This window comes from Leptopilina heterotoma, unplaced genomic scaffold (genome assembly GCF_015476425.1).
Source record: "Leptopilina heterotoma isolate Lh14 unplaced genomic scaffold, ASM1547642v1 Lhet_27, whole genome shotgun sequence".
NCBI classification, from domain to species: Eukaryota; Metazoa; Arthropoda; class Insecta; order Hymenoptera; family Figitidae; genus Leptopilina; species Leptopilina heterotoma.
In genome coordinates this window covers 1596944-1614356 of record NW_025110978.1, presented here as the reverse complement: position 1 = coordinate 1614356, position 17413 = coordinate 1596944, and the positions used below count along the sequence as shown (strand labels likewise).

At 23.6% G+C, this 17413-nt stretch overlaps 2 protein-coding genes and 1 long non-coding RNA gene across 3 annotated transcripts; 1 reads left to right on the top strand and 2 right to left on the bottom strand.

Annotated features, from left to right (window-relative positions):
• The first annotated feature begins 111 nt into the window (after positions 1-111).
• On the top strand, positions 112-12382 carry LOC122503722 (mitochondrial coenzyme A transporter SLC25A42). Its single transcript, XM_043614384.1, has 6 exons — positions 112-344; positions 3882-4143; positions 4305-4615; positions 8871-9133; positions 9514-9694; positions 12156-12382. The coding sequence occupies exons 2-6, from the start codon at positions 3997-3999 to the stop codon at positions 12280-12282; spliced, it is 1029 nt and encodes a 342-aa protein (XP_043470319.1). The 5' UTR covers positions 112-344; positions 3882-3996; the 3' UTR covers positions 12283-12382.
• LOC122503725 lies at positions 9045-9570 on the bottom strand. The gene is made up of 2 exons (XR_006301779.1): positions 9430-9570; positions 9045-9182 (listed from the first exon to the last, which is right to left on the bottom strand). It is a non-coding gene; the product is annotated as an uncharacterized LOC122503725 (long non-coding RNA).
• A 1144-nt stretch (positions 12383-13526) lies between the features above and the next one.
• LOC122503721 (mitotic checkpoint protein BUB3) lies at positions 13527-17384 on the bottom strand. Its single transcript, XM_043614383.1, has 5 exons — positions 17216-17384; positions 16919-17125; positions 16722-16791; positions 15137-15447; positions 13527-14371 (listed from the first exon to the last, which is right to left on the bottom strand). Exons 2-5 carry the CDS (start codon positions 17111-17113, stop codon positions 13967-13969), a joined length of 981 nt encoding a protein of 326 aa, XP_043470318.1. The 5' UTR covers positions 17114-17125; positions 17216-17384; the 3' UTR covers positions 13527-13966.
• Between the last annotated feature and the right edge of the window lie 29 nt (positions 17385-17413).

Sequence of the window (17413 nt, the reverse complement as noted above, 5' to 3'; positions counted from 1 at the left end):
ATTTTTTTGTCCAAGAATAGATACGAAATCTAATTGGTTCATAATCAAAATAGCGCCATCTTTTGGACGTTTGAAGTGACACCTGTAGTACGCACATAACCTAAAAATATTCTCTGATGTCAATACTGTCAACATTGTCAGGTCCCAGTTCAGTATGAGCATTCATTTGCTTCGTTTCTAAAAGTGTGGGTGTTAACAAATTTTATAGTATATAGTGTTAAAAATTATGGGCTCATTAGAAGCTTAGGCTTCTATTTTTTTTAATTAAAAGAATAATATTAAATCAATTTGAAAGAGACAATCTTCCCTGGATCACAATTATCCTCAAGCACAATTTTTACGAGGTAGAAACAATATTTACATTTTACTTTTTATTGTCATGATTCACCTTTGTTCGTAACTTAGAAATTTATTTTTTCAGCAGTGAAAAGAATTTTTTATTCACTCTTCTTGGCAAATTTTCATTTAATAATAGGTTGTAATTTTTTATATTTTTCCCCTTTTTTTGGGTAATATTTCACCGAAATGGTAAATTTATAAAAATAAGTTTAAAATTAAGGAAAAATTTGCATTTTCAATTGTCTTGTGCGCGAGATTTCGATGCCAAGATGTGTGAAAAAAAAAATTTGTATGTGTCAAACATGACGTTTCATTTATTATTTTGAAGCAGAGTAGGGACGCCCTTGTGTTCAAAGTTCAATTTGAACTCCATTAATAATAAAAGTTTCATATCGTAACTGTGGCAAAAAAAAATTCTTATCGATACATATTTACTATAAATTGTTAACTTATTATGTAATAAGCGTTATCATTCGAAAAATTATTGATAAATGAATAATGAAAATCCAATTGAACTAATTATAGATTATATAAGAAAAACGATGCATTTATGACCCTAACTACGCAGTTGAAAATTATTCTGTGCTTTTATTTTCAGCATTGACTCCAATTAAAAAAGAGTATTTGTAATATTGTTGAAAGAGAAAACAATAATTTTTATGATTTTCTTGACCATATTCTGCGCAAAAGTGCACTTTTATTGTTTGTTAGTAAAAAAAAAATAATAAACATGTGTACATTTAGAAAAAGACAAGTTCTGACGTAGTGGAAATGCAAATAACAAGTCCTAGATGTTTTTCAATTGTCAAGGCTGACGATGATTTTTATGTTTTCTTTTTAAGACCATGTGAATTTAAATGTCAATCTTGATGTTTAAAAAGGATTCGGAATTCTTGATTATTGAAAAAATTGAAATTTCTGATCATTATAAATAAAAGTTTGAAGACTTTTTTTTTGGAAACTCGACAGAAAAATGGGCTAATTTTAGGCAGACGTTTTTTTCAACTACTTATTAATAGATGTTCGATTACAATTGAAGAATCATTATCGCCAATTAAATATATGCAAGAAATTATTTATATTGACTTGGATCCCTTGGATCTTACACCTGTTGATTTGTCACGTAACTGTGAAACAAAAATAGTTGAGTAAACAAACAAAAGAATTTTTTTTCTAAAGAAGAATTTTTTTGCTAAAATAATTTAAATCTGGTAATAGTTGAAATAAAAAAATTATTTTCAAAAATTCTAATAAAATTCTTTGAAACAATTCAAACTTTCAAAATTTTTTTGAAACTAAATAAAATTTTTCACAGGAATTCAATTACATATATAAAAAAATTTAATAAAATTCGTTGCAACAATTCAATTATTTTCATAAATAATAAATTTCTTCTCAAGAATTCAATTATTTTCAATCTAATTTAAATATCTTTAATAACATTCTCGAAAAAAATCAAATTTTAATTTTTTTAGTAAAATTCTTTAAAAGAACTTAACTATATTTACAAAAAAATTTTAATACAATTTTTAGTTACAATAATTAACAAACACTAGGTATTATTTTAAGAAATTGAGAAGAATTCTTCGTGAAATATAAATACGTTTAAAATTATTAGAGAAAACTACATTATTTTCAAAAGATTTAAATAAATTAGTGAAAAAAATAAAAAATGTAATTATTTTCAAAAATTTTAATAAAATTCTTCACAAGAATTTTAATATTTTTATTAATAAAAAAAAATTCTTATCAGAAATTCAATTTTTTTTAATTATAATTATTACAAAAACGATTATTTTAAAAAAGTACTGAGAACTTTTTGGAAAAATGTAATCAATTTCAAATTTTAAATAAAAACTAAATTTTCAATTAAAATTTTTAAAAAATTAGTTTCTTTTTAATAAATTTAAAGAATTTAGTCAAAAAAATTATTCTAGTAAAATAATTAATTTAAAGATTAGAAAAAAATTAATTTTTTTGAAAACTGTTAATTACATTTTTTCGAATATAGGAAAAATTCTCTTAAAAATTAAAAATGTTTATTAAAATTTCGATTCAATTGAAAAGTTTCTCAAATTTAATTGAAATAAATTTTATAAAAAAAAAATTATTTTTTTACTTTTATTAAGAATTATTTTTAAATATAATCGAATTTTGGAAAAAGTCTAAATAAAAATTTGAAAAATAATTGAATTTGATAAAAATTTAGAATTATTGTTATGACCAGGATAAGAAAAACAGTGAATATTTTTTACGGAAATCAGAAAAATACAGAATCAAATTTTTGTCTATTTTTTTTATTTCTATAAATTTAGGTATATAGAGAAGAATTTATTAAAATTGTGAAAACTTTTCCTTATCTGAAAAAAGATCAAAGTCTATTTTTATATAAAAGTTCTTTGTCGTATACAAAAGTTTTGACATCACTTAAATGTTATGACGTCAACTTTAAATCGCTTTACGAGCTCGACTTATTTGTTTATTCAAGATATAAAGATAAATGAACAGAAGAAAACATGTAAACAATGAAAAAGTGCATATAAAGTAGATGCGTGTTAATAAAATTGAACGATAAATGTTGAATATTAAATTTTTATGATAAATTCACATATTTTGATGATAATTTCACAAGAATATTTTTATCAATTAAAATTAGATTTTACGCAGAGAAAATTTATTTATTCCGTCTATTAAAGAACGTTTTTTTTTTCAAATAAATAGAAAATTATTAATTTTTCTGTCTATAATATATTTATTGTTTTATATTATTCAATATTTTCTGATTTTTCAAAGATGAAATTAGCATCTTTTTTTGATTTATCACGCGTGATGATGACCTTCAACATTCACGAAGTAGCGAAATAATAAATTCATCATTATTCTTATCTATTTTCTATTTTTTTCAATATTTTTATACTCTTGTCAATTAGTATGTGGAAGTATTTTTACAAATTTTATCGCAGTTATTGTTTCTGTTTACAACAAAGTTGACATGTTTGCGCGTAAGGAAAATTAATTTTTATCTTCATTTTTTTTTTTTATTCAAATTCCTTGCAAAATTATTACCTTATTTCGTTTGTTTTTCGATAAATAATTTACTATTTTCTTTTTTTTATAATTGTGATTATTTTTGAAGAATTTTAGCAAACAGTGAAATTATCTTACTTGAATTTGATAACTTTAAATAACGACCACTTTATTTCGAATTGTTGGCACTGGCACTTGGCCAATCGTTCAAATCTTTGCAGCATTTACGTTAAATTAGTTAAGTTGATGATTATTGGTCTTTGAATATTGTTGCATTTCAAGGATTTATTAATTTAGAATTTAGACTGATTGTATTAGGTAATTTCTGACTCTATGCATGTAATTAAAATTGCATAATAATCGTAGTAATAATAATAATAATTATTTATTTAAAATTTACGGGACTTGCCCTTTCGTACAAAAGAATAAAAATAATTCGGCGTTAATTATCTGTGTGATTTAAATAATTAAATATTATTTCTAGATTTGTTATTAACTGTTACATGTTTTTTTAGGAAGTGCGGCGACAGCCGACCCTTATTTAAAAGGGCCGTGCATGATTGGAAGGGAAGAGAAAATTTTGATCCGCAAAGCTGAAAAATTATTAAAACTGTTGGATTTCCGAAGGAGATGAGCGGTCATGCCGCAGCCGGTCCTGTCGAAAGCAGCCAAGCGGTTCTCGAAAGAATTCAAGTTACTGTCTTATCAAATATGACAAAAACAGCACCAGTAACTCCCACCGCTTCGTCCGTCCCAGAAACAAAACCCGACACCATGGTAGTGAGAAAATTCGCAATGTTACAATTTTTAGAAATTTTTAAGTAAAATAATTCTTTTAGTTAATTTTAATTAATTTCATAATTAAATAATTTTAATTAATTACAATTAAATTACAATTACATTTTAATTAATCTAAAAAAATTTGTTTGTCCTCTTAGGAGAAGAATAGAGCAATATCGAATACCCAGAGGGTCTGGACAAGTCTGCTGGCAGGAGCGGCTGCAGGAGCTTTGGCCAAAACAACAATTGCGCCTCTCGATCGTACAAAGATTAATTTTCAAGTATCAAAAAAGCCATATTCAGCGACTGCTGCTATTGATTTTATTGTCAATACCTATCGTAATCATGGTCTCATTAGTTTATGGCGGGGAAATAGTGCAACAATGGTCAGAATTATTCCCTATGCTGCCATTCAATTTACAGCTCACGAACAATGGAAAAGGATATTGCACATTAATGGTCATGATTCGTGAGTGTTAATTTTCTCTAAAAGCTTTCTTCTTTCGAGAGGTTTTTCCAAGGTTGCCACAGGTCAGGGAATTCAGGGATTTTTATTAAAAGTACTGGAAAAAATTAAATTTTTAGAATTCATAAGAAAATGATGAATTATTGGATCTTTTTTGTTTGCTTCATAAACTACGAAATTACCACGAATTATAAAAAAAAACATTTATATTTTTCTATTTCTGACAATAATTTCTTTTTAAATAACTTAATTCTTCAAGAACTATCATAAAATTATTATAGTTCTTTATAAATTATTTAATGATTAATTTTACTTAAATATTTACAAATTAATTAAATTTTGAAAGAGTTGCGCTTTTCATAAATAGATCAACTTCAAAAGGTTTCAATTTGAAATTTTATGAAATTTCAATTTTGAACGAATTTAATTCGAAACTTTTAAGGACTTAGATTTTTGAAAAATTTTAATAATTCAAATTCTTCTGAAATTAGTTAAATTTTTTAATATATATATATTTAAATAATTTTTACAAATAATGGATTTATAGAAGAATTTTAGTTTAAAACAGTAAAAAAAAATTGAATTTTGGAGAAGTTACAAATGGTTGCAGATATTCAATTATTTTCAAAAATAATAAAATTATTCGCAATTTATATTCTTGGCAAAATATAAATTAATTTTAAAAATTTTCCTCAATTCAATGATTTTCAATATATTTAATATTTTAATAAATTTTTTTCAAAAGAAAATTTTTATAAAATTGTTCGGAAACATTAAATTGTTTGCATAAATAATAAAAAGTTCACAGGAATTCAATTATTTTCAAATTGTTTATTAATTTCTTCTCAATAATTCTATTATTTTCATAAATAATAAAATTTTTTGAAGAGATTCAATTATTTTCATAAATAATGAAACTCATCGCAAAATTTAATTTTTCTTATTACAATTTTAATCAAATTCCTCGAAAAATGTAATTATTTTGAAAAAATTTATTAAAATTCGTCAAAAATTTCGATTATTTAAAAATTTATTGATAAAATTCTTTATAAGAATTCAATTTGAAGAAATATTCAATTATTCAGTAAATTATTTATTTTTATATCTAAATAATTGAATTCTCGTAAAAGTTTCTTATAAAAATTGATTTAAAAATTAATTTTAGTTTAAATTTTAGATAATAATTGAATATTAAAAGCATTATAGCGTGAATTTTTAGAAATAATTGAATTTTGGAAAGGTTTCAAATTAAAATCTTTGAGAATCTGAATTTTTTATTCTTTTAATTAACAAATCTGTAGAAATAATTTTTTTGAAAAAGTTTATTTTTAATTTTTATGAAATTATTTCAATTTTTTATTTCCTAATATAATATTTAATTAAAAAATTTCCGAATAATCGAAATTTCGTAAAATTGTATTTTAAACAAATGAATTTGAAAATTCTCAAAGAACTTTTTCAAAAATTATTAAAAATAATTGATTTAAAGAACAATTTTAGTTAAAAATTGTAGAAAATAATAATTGAAATGAAATTATAATTGTAATTTTGAAGAAGATACAAAATCATTTTTTTTTTATAAATTTCTTCGAAATAATTAAAGTATTTTCATAAATATCTAGGGTCAGTCCATTATATTTCACCTGAAGCCGTTGCGGCCTATTTTTAAAAAAATCTCATAATTTGTAAAAATGATGTTGAATATCCATAGAATTCATTTTTGAGAATTATTTTATAAAATTTTTTTAATTTAACTTAGAATTTTAATTTTTAAATTGAGTTGGACTGAAAAAAGGTTAGATTGACAATTATGTAAATTTAATAAAAAAGCATGGAAATAATTTAGATAATAGAAATTTCTTGAATGATATTTGTTAAAAATGAGCTAATTTACTTGTATAAATAGATTATTATGTAAACATACTCAAAATAATAGATAAAAATTTATTTTAAAATTTACCTATGAAATGTCAAAAGTCACTACATTTTAATTACATTTTTCTAAAAAGTTTATAAATATTAAAAAATTTATTTCTATTTAATGTAAAGTATTTTCAATGTACTTTCATAATATGTGCTAACTTTTTAATGTTATAATATAGAAATATGAAAAATTTTACCTTTAATATTGAGTGTTTCATGATTTTCAGTGATTTTAATCACTTATTTCTTCTCAGGTGCAAGACTAAAAAATCCAAATTTTGTCTTAATATTTAAGTTTGACCTTCTTTTCCATTCTATTTAATTTTGGTGATGGAGAACGAGCTACTTTGTAGTTTTATTCATGTTTAAAAAATCTGCTTCCAAAAGCGAGTTTGTTGGTTAAAATGCAGGTAATTTTATATAACACTGAAGTTGGCTATCTCAATAGTCATGCAAAAATCTACTTGCATTTTAACCAACAAATTCGTTTTTTCAGTAGATTTTTTCAACTAAATTTAAACTGAAAAGTAGCTCGTTCTCCATCACAAAAATTTAATAGAATGGAAAAGAAGTTCAAACTTAAATATTAAGACAAAAATTGGATTTTTTAGTCTTGCACCTGAGAAGAAATAAGTAATTAAAATCACGGACAATCATGAAACACTCAATATTAAAGGTAAAATTTTTCCTATTTCTATATTATAAAATTAAAATGTTAGCACATATTATGAAAGTAAATTGAAAATACTTTACATTAAATAGTAATAAATTTTTTAATATTTATAAACTTTTTAGAAAAATGTAATTAAAATGTAGTGACTTTTGACATTTCATAGGTAAATTTTAAAATAAATTTTTATCTATTATTTTGAGTATGTTTACATAATAATCTATTTATACAAGTAAATTAGCTCATTTTTAACAAATATCATTCAAGAAATTTCTATTATCTAAATTATTCCCATGCTTTTTTATTAAATTTTCATAACTGTCAATATAACCTTTTTTCTGTCCAACTCAATTTAAAAATTAAAATTCTAAGTTAAATTAAAAAAATTTTATAAAATAATTCTCAAAAATGAATTCTATGGATATTCAACATCATTTTTACAAATTATGAGATTTTTTTAAAAATAGGCCGCAACGGTTTCAGGTGAAATATAATGGACTGACCCTCTAATAAAACTAATAAAATTTTTCCAGGGATTTAATTATTTTCATAAATAGTAAAATTCTTTTTAGAAATTCAATTATTTACATAAATAATAAAACTCATGACAGAATTTCAATTATTTTTAATACAATTTTAATGGAATTCCTCGAAAAATGTAATTATTCTTAAAAATTTTATTAAAATTCGTCGAAAGAATTCAATTATTTCAGATAAAAATGATATTGATAATTATTAAATAATTATTAATCATAATTATTATAAATTATGATATTAAATAAATGAGTAAATAAAATTCTTCAATTACTATCATAAAATTATTACTTACCTATTTCAAAATTAAATGAATTTTAAAAGAGTTCCGTTTACAATTTTCATAAATAGATGAACTTCAAATGATTTTAATTTACAATTTTATAAGGAGACCGAAAAAACTTTGAGTTATCGAAAAGTTTGAGTTATCAAATAACTTATTATAAATTATTTATTATTATTATTATATATTATTATATATTATATATTATATTATTATTATATTATTATATATTTATTATTATTATTATTCCTTATAATGCTTATAAGGAATGAACGGGACCCAAGAATTACTTTGACTTATCGAAAAATTTGAGTTATCGCGCTTTGTCTTATCGAGAGTTGACTGTAATTTGAAGGTTCTTAAAGAACTTTTTCAAAAATTATTAAAAATAATTGATTGAATGAAGAATTTTCAACTAAAATTCTAGAAAATAATAATTAAATCGAAATGATGAAAATAATTTTGAAGAAGTAACAATATTCTTGTAATATAAAATATTTATTTTATTACTCGGTAATCTTTAATTATTATAAAACATGAAGAAAGCGACCACTTCGAGTCAAAGACTCGGAGTGGTCGATTTCTTCATGTTTTGTAATAATATTTTTATAATTTGTTGAATTTGAAATTTTTGAAAATCTTAATTTTTTTTTGATAAATAATAATGACTAAATATTTATTTAAAAACGAAGTTTTATTGATGTTTTCGAATAATTTTTTTTTTACAAAAATTCAAGGGAAGAGAAAATAAAATTTTTGTGGCAACCATGTTAATTTAAAAATTAATTGTAATTTAATTTAATTGTTAATTTCACAACTAATTTTATTGGAAATATTTTCCACCGCAGACCGTCGGGAAAGAGATTTCTGGCGGGTTCGTTGGCAGGCGTCACGTCCCAGGGGATGACGTATCCACTGGATTTGGCGCGAGCGAGAATGGCAGTGACCGATAAGGAAGAATTCAAAACCTTGCGACAGGTCTTCGTGCAAATCTACAGGCGAGAAGGTGTTTTAGCTTATTATCGAGGTTTCACTGCAACTCTCTTGGGAGTCATTCCATACGCCGGTTGCAGTTTCTTCACATATGACACTCTGAAGAATTTACTGGCTGGTGAGTTTATTTCAAGAATTCCTTTTTTTCCGCTTCAGGCCAAGCATTGCTTGAAATTGAATAACTTAGATTAAAAAAAAACAACCCTTTTTAAAAACAGTAAATATTAAAAGTAGGAAAAAAATGACTTTTTTTAAAAAGAAAAGAAAAAATAGAAAGAAAAAAATATACGAGAGAAAATAACTTTTAAATTCACAAGAGAAAAAAAATTGTCGTGCAATTTTTTTTCCTTTTTTTGTATACCGCAAAGCAAAATGCTGTGACAAGTACCGTTTCACGGTCAAGGCCTTACTTACTACTTTGATAGAGACGCTTGTGCACAGTCCATGACAACTTTTAAGTGTATACTTCATATTGGATGATGACGTGTCGGTAAACAGTGTACACAACAAATAGTCCTGGACTGACGGCGCTTTCCGGTCTGGCGTGCGGGGCTGTTGCCGGAGTGGTTGGACAGACGAGCAGCTATCCTCTGGACATCATTCGCAGGAGGATACAAACGTCAGCTGTCAAGGGTCAACACTACCGGACTGTCATTAAAACCGCAACCAAGATTTACACGTGAGTTTATTCAAATTTTTGTACATATTCTGTTTCTTAAAAATTCTTTCTGCAAATCAGTCACAAATAAAATCAAAAAAAAAATATTTTCGTCGCAACCCTGAATTAATTTTAATTAAATTAAATTATTATCTATTAAATATTTTTATTTTCTTTTTTCCATAATAATTTTTTGTACAAACGCTTTTAAATAAATTTTCCGTTAAAGAAAAAAAATTAATTTTCAAAATCATAAAAAAAATTCGTTAAAAAAGTAATAATTTAGATAAATTAATAATTTAATAATTGTCATTAATTTACTACGATTAAATTTATCAGCAAAAATTTCCGAGAATCTAATTAATCAATTTTCAAAATTTTATCGAAACTTTAAAAATGAGAGTAACTTTTGTTCGACATTCAGTTCAAAATTAAAATAATTAGAGAAAAATGTCCATTATTTTATTTTTACAATTACAGGGTTGCCACAAAAATTTAACTTTGATTTTCCCTGATTTTCATATAGAATTTTGACTTTTTCCCTGACCCTAAAGAATATTCTGATTCACTCTAAAAATTATTAGATACTGAAAAAAATGTAATACATTTATTTAACAATTTCTTTAATTGTAAAAATATTCAAAAACATCAATAACTTCTTTTTTAAATAAATACTAAGTAAAGTTACGATTTTCAAAAATTTCGAATTCAAATCTTTTGAAATTCAATAATTTATAATAATTAAAGATAACTCAGTGATAAAATTATTATTTTATATAAGAATATTGTTACTTCAACTTCTTCGAAATTATTTTCATCATTTAAATTCAATTATTATTTTCTAGAATTTTCAACGAAAATTCTTTAATAATTTTTTAAAAAGTTCTTTGAGAATTTTCAAATTTTGAAAAATTCAATTAAACTTGTCCAATAAAACTTAATTCTACAGAATTTTTAGTGAAAAATATAAAGAATTCAGATTTTTAAAGATTTCAATTTGAAACCTTTTCAAAATTCAATTATTTCTAAAAATCCATGCCTATAATGCTTGTAATATTCAATTGAGGCCTTGGATCCAATAACTCGCCCGACGCTCGGAGGAACGCGCAACTGCCAGTCAGTGAGCATTGAGCGCCTCTGGGCCACTCACTGCTACCCGACTGGTATTAGCGCGTGCCTTCGAGCGTCGGGCGAGTTATTGGATCCAAGGCCTCAATTATTAACTAAAATTTTAACCGAAATTCATTATTAAATCAATTTTCATTAAATAATTCCACGAGAATTCAATTATTTAAATACAAAAATAAATAATTTATTCAATAATTGAATGTTTCTTAAAATTTAATTTTTACCAAGAATTTTATTAACAACTTTTGAAAATAAGCAATTTCTTTTAATGAATTTAATTAAAATTTTACTGGAATTTTTTATATTAAAGAATTTTATAACAATTTTTGAAAATAATTGAAAACTATTTAAAGAATATTATTAAAATTTTTAAAAATAATTTAATTCCTGAGAAGAATTTAAATAATAATTTATGAAAATAATTGAATTCATGCGAAGAATTTTATTAAATTTCGTTGAAATAATTTAAATTTTGGCAAGAATTTTATTAAAATTTTTGACAAGAATTTCGCTATCTATTTATAAAGATAATTTAATTCTTGGCAAGAATTAAAAAAAAATTTTGAAAATAATTTAATTTATGCAAAGTATTTTATTACTTTTCAAAAGAATATTGAATTCTTGTGTTGAATTTTGATATTTATCAAAATAATTGAATTTTGGAAAGAATTTTGTTAAAATTCCTTAAAATAATTGATTTTATAGGAAGAATTTTGTTGTGTATCAAGATAATTGGATTTTTTTGCTACTTAAAAATTTTTGAAAATATTTTATTTTTTGCGACGAATTAAAAGTTATTTATGAAAATAATTGAATTATTTCAACGAATTTTATTATTGTAAAATATTAATGTAAAAATACATATATATATATATAAAGTGCAAGACAAATATACCTCTTTAAATGGAACTTGGCCTACAACGACCTGGATAAGTGGGAAACTGGATAAATGGAATACCTCTGTAAGTGGAACGAAAATTTCGGTCCCTTCAGGTTCCACTTATCCAGGTTCGACTGTAATTAAATAATATTAAAAAATTTATTCTTATCAGAAATAGAAAAAAATTCTAAAGGTTTTGTATTAGAATTCGTGATAGTTTCATAGTTTATGAGGCAAACAAAACAGACAACAAAAATTCAGAATTTTCTTATGAATTTTAAAAATTTAATTTTTTCCAGTACTTTTAATAAAATTTTCTGACTTTTCCCTGATTTGCCTGACCAATTCTACTTTTCCTAACTTTTCCCTGAATTCCCTGATTTTCCTGACCTGTGGCAACCCTGAATTAGAAATTATAATTAAGTAAAAAAACTAGAAATTAATTATAAATAATTATTTATTGTCTGCTTTTAGAGAGGAGGGTATAATGGCTTTCTTTAAAGGTTTAAGCATGAACTGGGTAAAAGGTCCTGTGGCTGTCGGAATTAGTTTTACGACCTACGATGTGATCCGTGATACGCTTAGAAAAATTATATGTTGATTTCAATTCTCTCAAGATATTTTTTTTTTAATTGCGAAGGGGAAAAATGAGAAAATCAAAATTCATGTTTGAAAAATAATAATTGGCATTCAAATATTCATATAAATTCTATGAATTAATTTTTAGCTATATAAATTTTTATAAAAAAATAATTGAAAAAGAAATATTTTAGTTTAATTGTACATATTTTTGAAAAATGTCTATGGAAAAAAAAGAGAAAAAAAAATTGTTTGTTTAAATTTTAATGTCTGAAGTGATAAAAAAAAATTTTTCTAAAAATGAAAAATGATATATTCAATTTAAATATGAATGTGTTAGTTCTTTGTTTTTTGAAGAACATCTATACAACATTCGAGAGTGTTAAAAATTTTGTACATACACTATAAAAAAAAATAAGCACTAAGTAAAAAATAACTTAGTATATTTATTATCAAACTAATTATTCGTAAAGTCAACGATTATTTTTATATGTTATTTTCTTTAGAAATGTCTGTCCTATTATGTGTTAGATTTTATTGTCATTATTAATATTATTATCAACAATTTTTATTGAGAATATAATCTTTTCCGCGGTACACTGAAAGAAATTAATAAATATTATTCAAATTCAAATAATTTTTGTGGGGGAAGAACTAATTTTTAAAATATAATTTTGAAAAATTGAAAATAATTTTTCAGATATCAAATAATTTAATGATTTAACTAAATTCATGTTTTTTGTAATGTTAAGGGTAAAATACCTAGTTATTAAGAAAATATTGTAAGAAAAATAATTTTTATTGGATTTCGTTTTTAATGCCTGTAATAGAATTTAAAAATTTGGGTGATTAATTTCTTACGGTGGGCATTTTCAATCAATTACTACTTAAATTGAGACTTTTAACTGACAATATGTTGCTATTGCACAATTTCATTATGACTAATGTTGGTGAATGGATATAATTTTTCTATAAATGAAATATGTTTGTTATCTTTCTCCATCGAATGTTGCAATATTTTTATATCGTTAGCTTATCCCTTTGTACAAATTAATTTTAATAGACAATTATACAAATCACTTTATGTTTACAATTTGAAAATGGGTTTTTAAAAAATGTACTGCGTTTTATAAAAGTTAATTTCTTTTGTTTTTTTTTAGATAAATTTAGTGAGAATTGGAAAGAAGTGAATTGAAGACTTAAATAAATTTATTAGAAATTTAAAATACAAATTATATATGAAAGTTTATTAAATTTAAAAATAAATTGCTTTTTAATAAATAAACTTTATTTTTCATTTGATTCGCTTAAGAGTGAAAGAGTTTTATTTTCTTTTGTATAAAAAATTCATTTTTAATTAAAAAAAAAAATGTTTCACTGAAAGTGAGAGGAAAAAGTAATGGACGATTCCACAAAATACAGAAAAATATTGGTATGTTTATACCATTGTCGTTCTGAGATACGAATAAACTCTGATGGTCCAAAAAAGGTCGAAAAAGAACCTTTTTTTACATTCCAGGCGATCTATAACGCAGATTCAATTAAATTTACAAAAGAAAAATTATAAATTTGTAGAAAAAGTAAAATTTCTCCGAGAAAAAAAATGAATAAATAAATTGGATTCGAATTTTCGCACAATTTTTCTTTTGATTTGTAGGGAAAAAAATGAATGCTATTTTGTGTATTAAATTTGTGGGTAGCCATTCTTACTTAGGCTTTGTTTCCTGATCGTTGACGTATCTTATATAAATTTCTTGTTCATCCAAACCGCCCGGTGGAATTTCTGATTCATTTAAATACGAGACGCCAATTGCAAGAACTGTTCCGTCTTGACTGAAACTAAGAGCAGCTACACCTGCGTTATATCTATGGAATTGACATAAACGTTTTTTGTTAAAACCGTCCCAAATATTCACGTATCCATCGGAACCACCAGTTGCAAATGTATTATAAACGGAATGAAAACTAATTGCGTTGACCGGATAAATATTTTCAACGTTATTCTCCTTTATCCTGTGGCATTTAAAGGCGTATTTCTTCTTTTGTGCCTCTGGTGTTGTATCTAAATATTCGACTGCAACTCGGCCTTCTATGCTACTCAGAACGTAGCCCTGAAAAAAAATAAAGTTTAGGGTAAGAATAACTATTTTTACTTTTAGTAAAACATAAAATTAATTTAAGGTAAAAAAAACAATTTTTTGACAAATTAAATCCCAGAAAATTAATTTGAATTTTATTTCAAATTTTTGTTTATAATTTAATTTAAAATTCAATTTTGATTGATTTAATCTTCAATTTTCTATATTAATAATCGCTGTATTCCGGTAATATGTTCGCAGTTTGGAGTTAGTTGTTACTTGTTTTTTTGTTTCCTTTCGAAAAATTTTAGGATTAAAATTAAAAATAGTTCAATCCTGAGAAGAATTTTACTTTTTACAAAAAAAATTGAATTGTTTCGAAGAATTTTATTAAAATTTCAGAAAATAATTGAATTCTTTCGAAAAAATTTTAGAAATAATTGAATCCTTTCGGGAGTTTCTATTAAAATTGTATTGAAAATAATTAAATTTATGTGAAGAATTTTACTAAATTTATAAAAATAATTGAATTCTTACGAAGAATTATATTATATTTATGAAAATATGTAATTGAATTCTTGCTAAGAATTTTATTGAAATTTTTGAAAATAATAAATAATAATTAATTATGTAAGTGAATTTTTTAAATTGTAAATCTGAAATTATTCAAAAATTAAAGTTAATATTTGAAAATAAAACATTTTGTAATTTGCATAGGTAATAATAATAATAAAAATTAAATACCTTGTTTCACGCGGAACATTGATTATTTATATATTAATGTTTTATTTTCTTTACCTGTTCATTGGGGAATCCCTTGATGCACCTCGTTTGATATTTCAAACTGCTTTCGCGACGTTGAAACATACCGGCCATATTCCTCAAATCCCAAATGCAAACTTTTCGTTTAGCTGTGCCGACAACAAATTTATCACCGCAAACCGATAAAGCAAGAACTACATCAGGTTGAAGATAACTTCCCACACATGTGGGACTTCTTGGATCCCAAAGTTTCACCGCAGCATCCCAACCACCGGTTAATATTGCGTTCACCGCTGCACAGTACTCCACTTTTCTAATTGGTTTCTCGTGTGCTCCCATTACGGATTCTGTGAAATTTCATTACATTAAAGATCATTTCTAACGAAAAGAATAATTACAGGGTGGCCACATGTCAGTAAAGTCAGGTTCAAAATATGAAAAATTCAGATTTTCAAAGATTTTAATTTGAAATGTTTTCAAAATTTAATTATATCTAAAAATTCAAGCTCTAAAGCTTTTAATATTCAATTATAATCTAATATTTTAACTGAAATCCATTTTAAAATTAATTTTTATTAGAAAAGTCTACTAGAATTCAATTTCTTATTTACAAAAAAAAATATTTTATTGAATAACTGCATGTTTCTTAAAATTGAATTTTCATAAAGAATTCTATCAACAAATTTTTTAATAATTGAATTCTTTTGACGAATTTCAATAAAATTTGTAAGAGTAATTACATTTTTCCGAGGAATTCAATTAAAATTGTATTAAAAATAATTGAAATCATGCAATGATTTTTATTATTTAGGAAAATAATTGAATCCCTGTAAAAATTTTATTATGTATGAAAATAATTTAATGATTTGCGAAGAAATTTATATAAAATTTGTAAACAATTGAATTTTGGAGGAGAATTTAATTATTTCTAAAGATAATTGAAATTTTGACGAGACTTTTTTTAAATTCTTAAAAATAATTGAATTTCTACAAAGAATTTTATTACTTTTGAAAATAATTGAATTTCTGCAATCATTTATAATTTTTCTAAAATTCTCCATATTATATATTACAATTTACAAACTTTTCGTCTTTTCTCAAACCAATTACGTAGTTTACGGACCTTTTTTAAAAAAAACTGACTTTTACGGACTTCAAGCAAATTCGTCAAAAATTTGTTTATTTTTATTTATATTTTTTAAAAATTCAATTATTTTTAAAAGATATTACCAAATTTCAATTGTTTGGAAATTTTTTAATTGTATATAATTAATTAATTTTTATAAATTTATTTTTCAAAAATTATTTTAAAATATTTTTAAAAAATTAATTGTAAAAATTTCTTTATTATAATTTTTTGAAAATATTATACCCTAATAACTTAAGAAAAAAACATGGACAGTTACAATTATTATAAAAAATTGAGTCTTTGGTTAGATAAATATTATAGAAAATAATTGAATTCAAAAAGTGTTATAATTGTAATTTTTAGAAATTATTAAAATTTAAATTTTACTCATTTTCCGTAAACTTTCATTTTTTTAAATTGTCAGGGAAATTGATAAACTGAAACTTGTGGCCACCCTGAATTAATAATGTATTAAAAAAAACACGAAATTACCTGTATTTGTATTTATATCGTACATTTTTAAAGTGTTTCCCAATCCGCCACTATAAGCATGTACCGCATCCTAAGAATATAAAGTAATAAACAAAATAAGTTTACAATCGGCAAAATGTTATTAAAAAGATAAAATAAGAAAAAATATAAATAAAACAAGAAAAGCTATAAATAAAATGAGAAAAAATAAAAATTACCTGAAATGCAACATCCAGAACCGGTAAATCGTGATTATATTTAACTCTCAGGGAATTTGCATGAATATCATACAATCGAACAGTACTGTCCCATGAGGAAACAAGAAGAAATTGTGTAGAATTTGGACCAAATTCTACAGCTGAAATTGCATCGTTTGGAGCATTTTTTAATTTGAATTCTGTACGTGACTCCATGCTGGTAGAAATCTATATAAATTGATAAAATTATGGTGTTTTTAAAAATTTATTATAAATATTCTTGTTTGTACTTAACCTCAAAATTTTTCGAAAAATTACCTTCTTCCTGACTAATCACTTATATTCAATTAAAATTAAATTGATTCTAATCAATTTAACAATTTTCGACGAAATCGTAAAATTAGATACACCAGAAAATGTGGCTTTTTAATAGAAAAGTTCAATTTTTACCCGATTGTTTATAAACCATGATATACAAATTACAAATACAAACGGTTTAGGAATTGAATTTTTTTT

What these genes read in the sequence shown, in the direction of transcription:
- LOC122503722 (XM_043614384.1), top strand. Translation starts at nt 3,997, where the DNA reads ATGAGCGGTCATGCCGCAGCCGGTCCTGTCGAAAGCAGCCAAGCGGTT. An exon ending in TCTGAAGAATTTACTGGCTG is followed by an intron (nt 9,134 to 9,513) that starts GTGAGTTTATTT and finishes GTCGGTAAACAG; the next exon opens with TGTACACAACAAATAGTCCT. An exon ending in ACCGCAACCAAGATTTACAC is followed by an intron (nt 9,695 to 12,155) that starts GTGAGTTTATTC and finishes GTCTGCTTTTAG; the next exon opens with AGAGGAGGGTATAATGGCTT.
- LOC122503721 (XM_043614383.1), bottom strand. Translation starts at nt 17,113, where the DNA reads ATGGAGTCACGTACAGAATTCAAATTAAAAAATGCTCCAAACGATGCA. An exon ending in CGATATAAATACAAATACAG is followed by an intron (nt 15,448 to 16,721) that starts GTAATTTCGTGT and finishes GAAATTTCACAG; the next exon opens with AATCCGTAATGGGAGCACAC. An exon ending in AGGGATTCCCCAATGAACAG is followed by an intron (nt 14,372 to 15,136) that starts GTAAAGAAAATA and finishes ATTTTTTTTCAG; the next exon opens with GGCTACGTTCTGAGTAGCAT.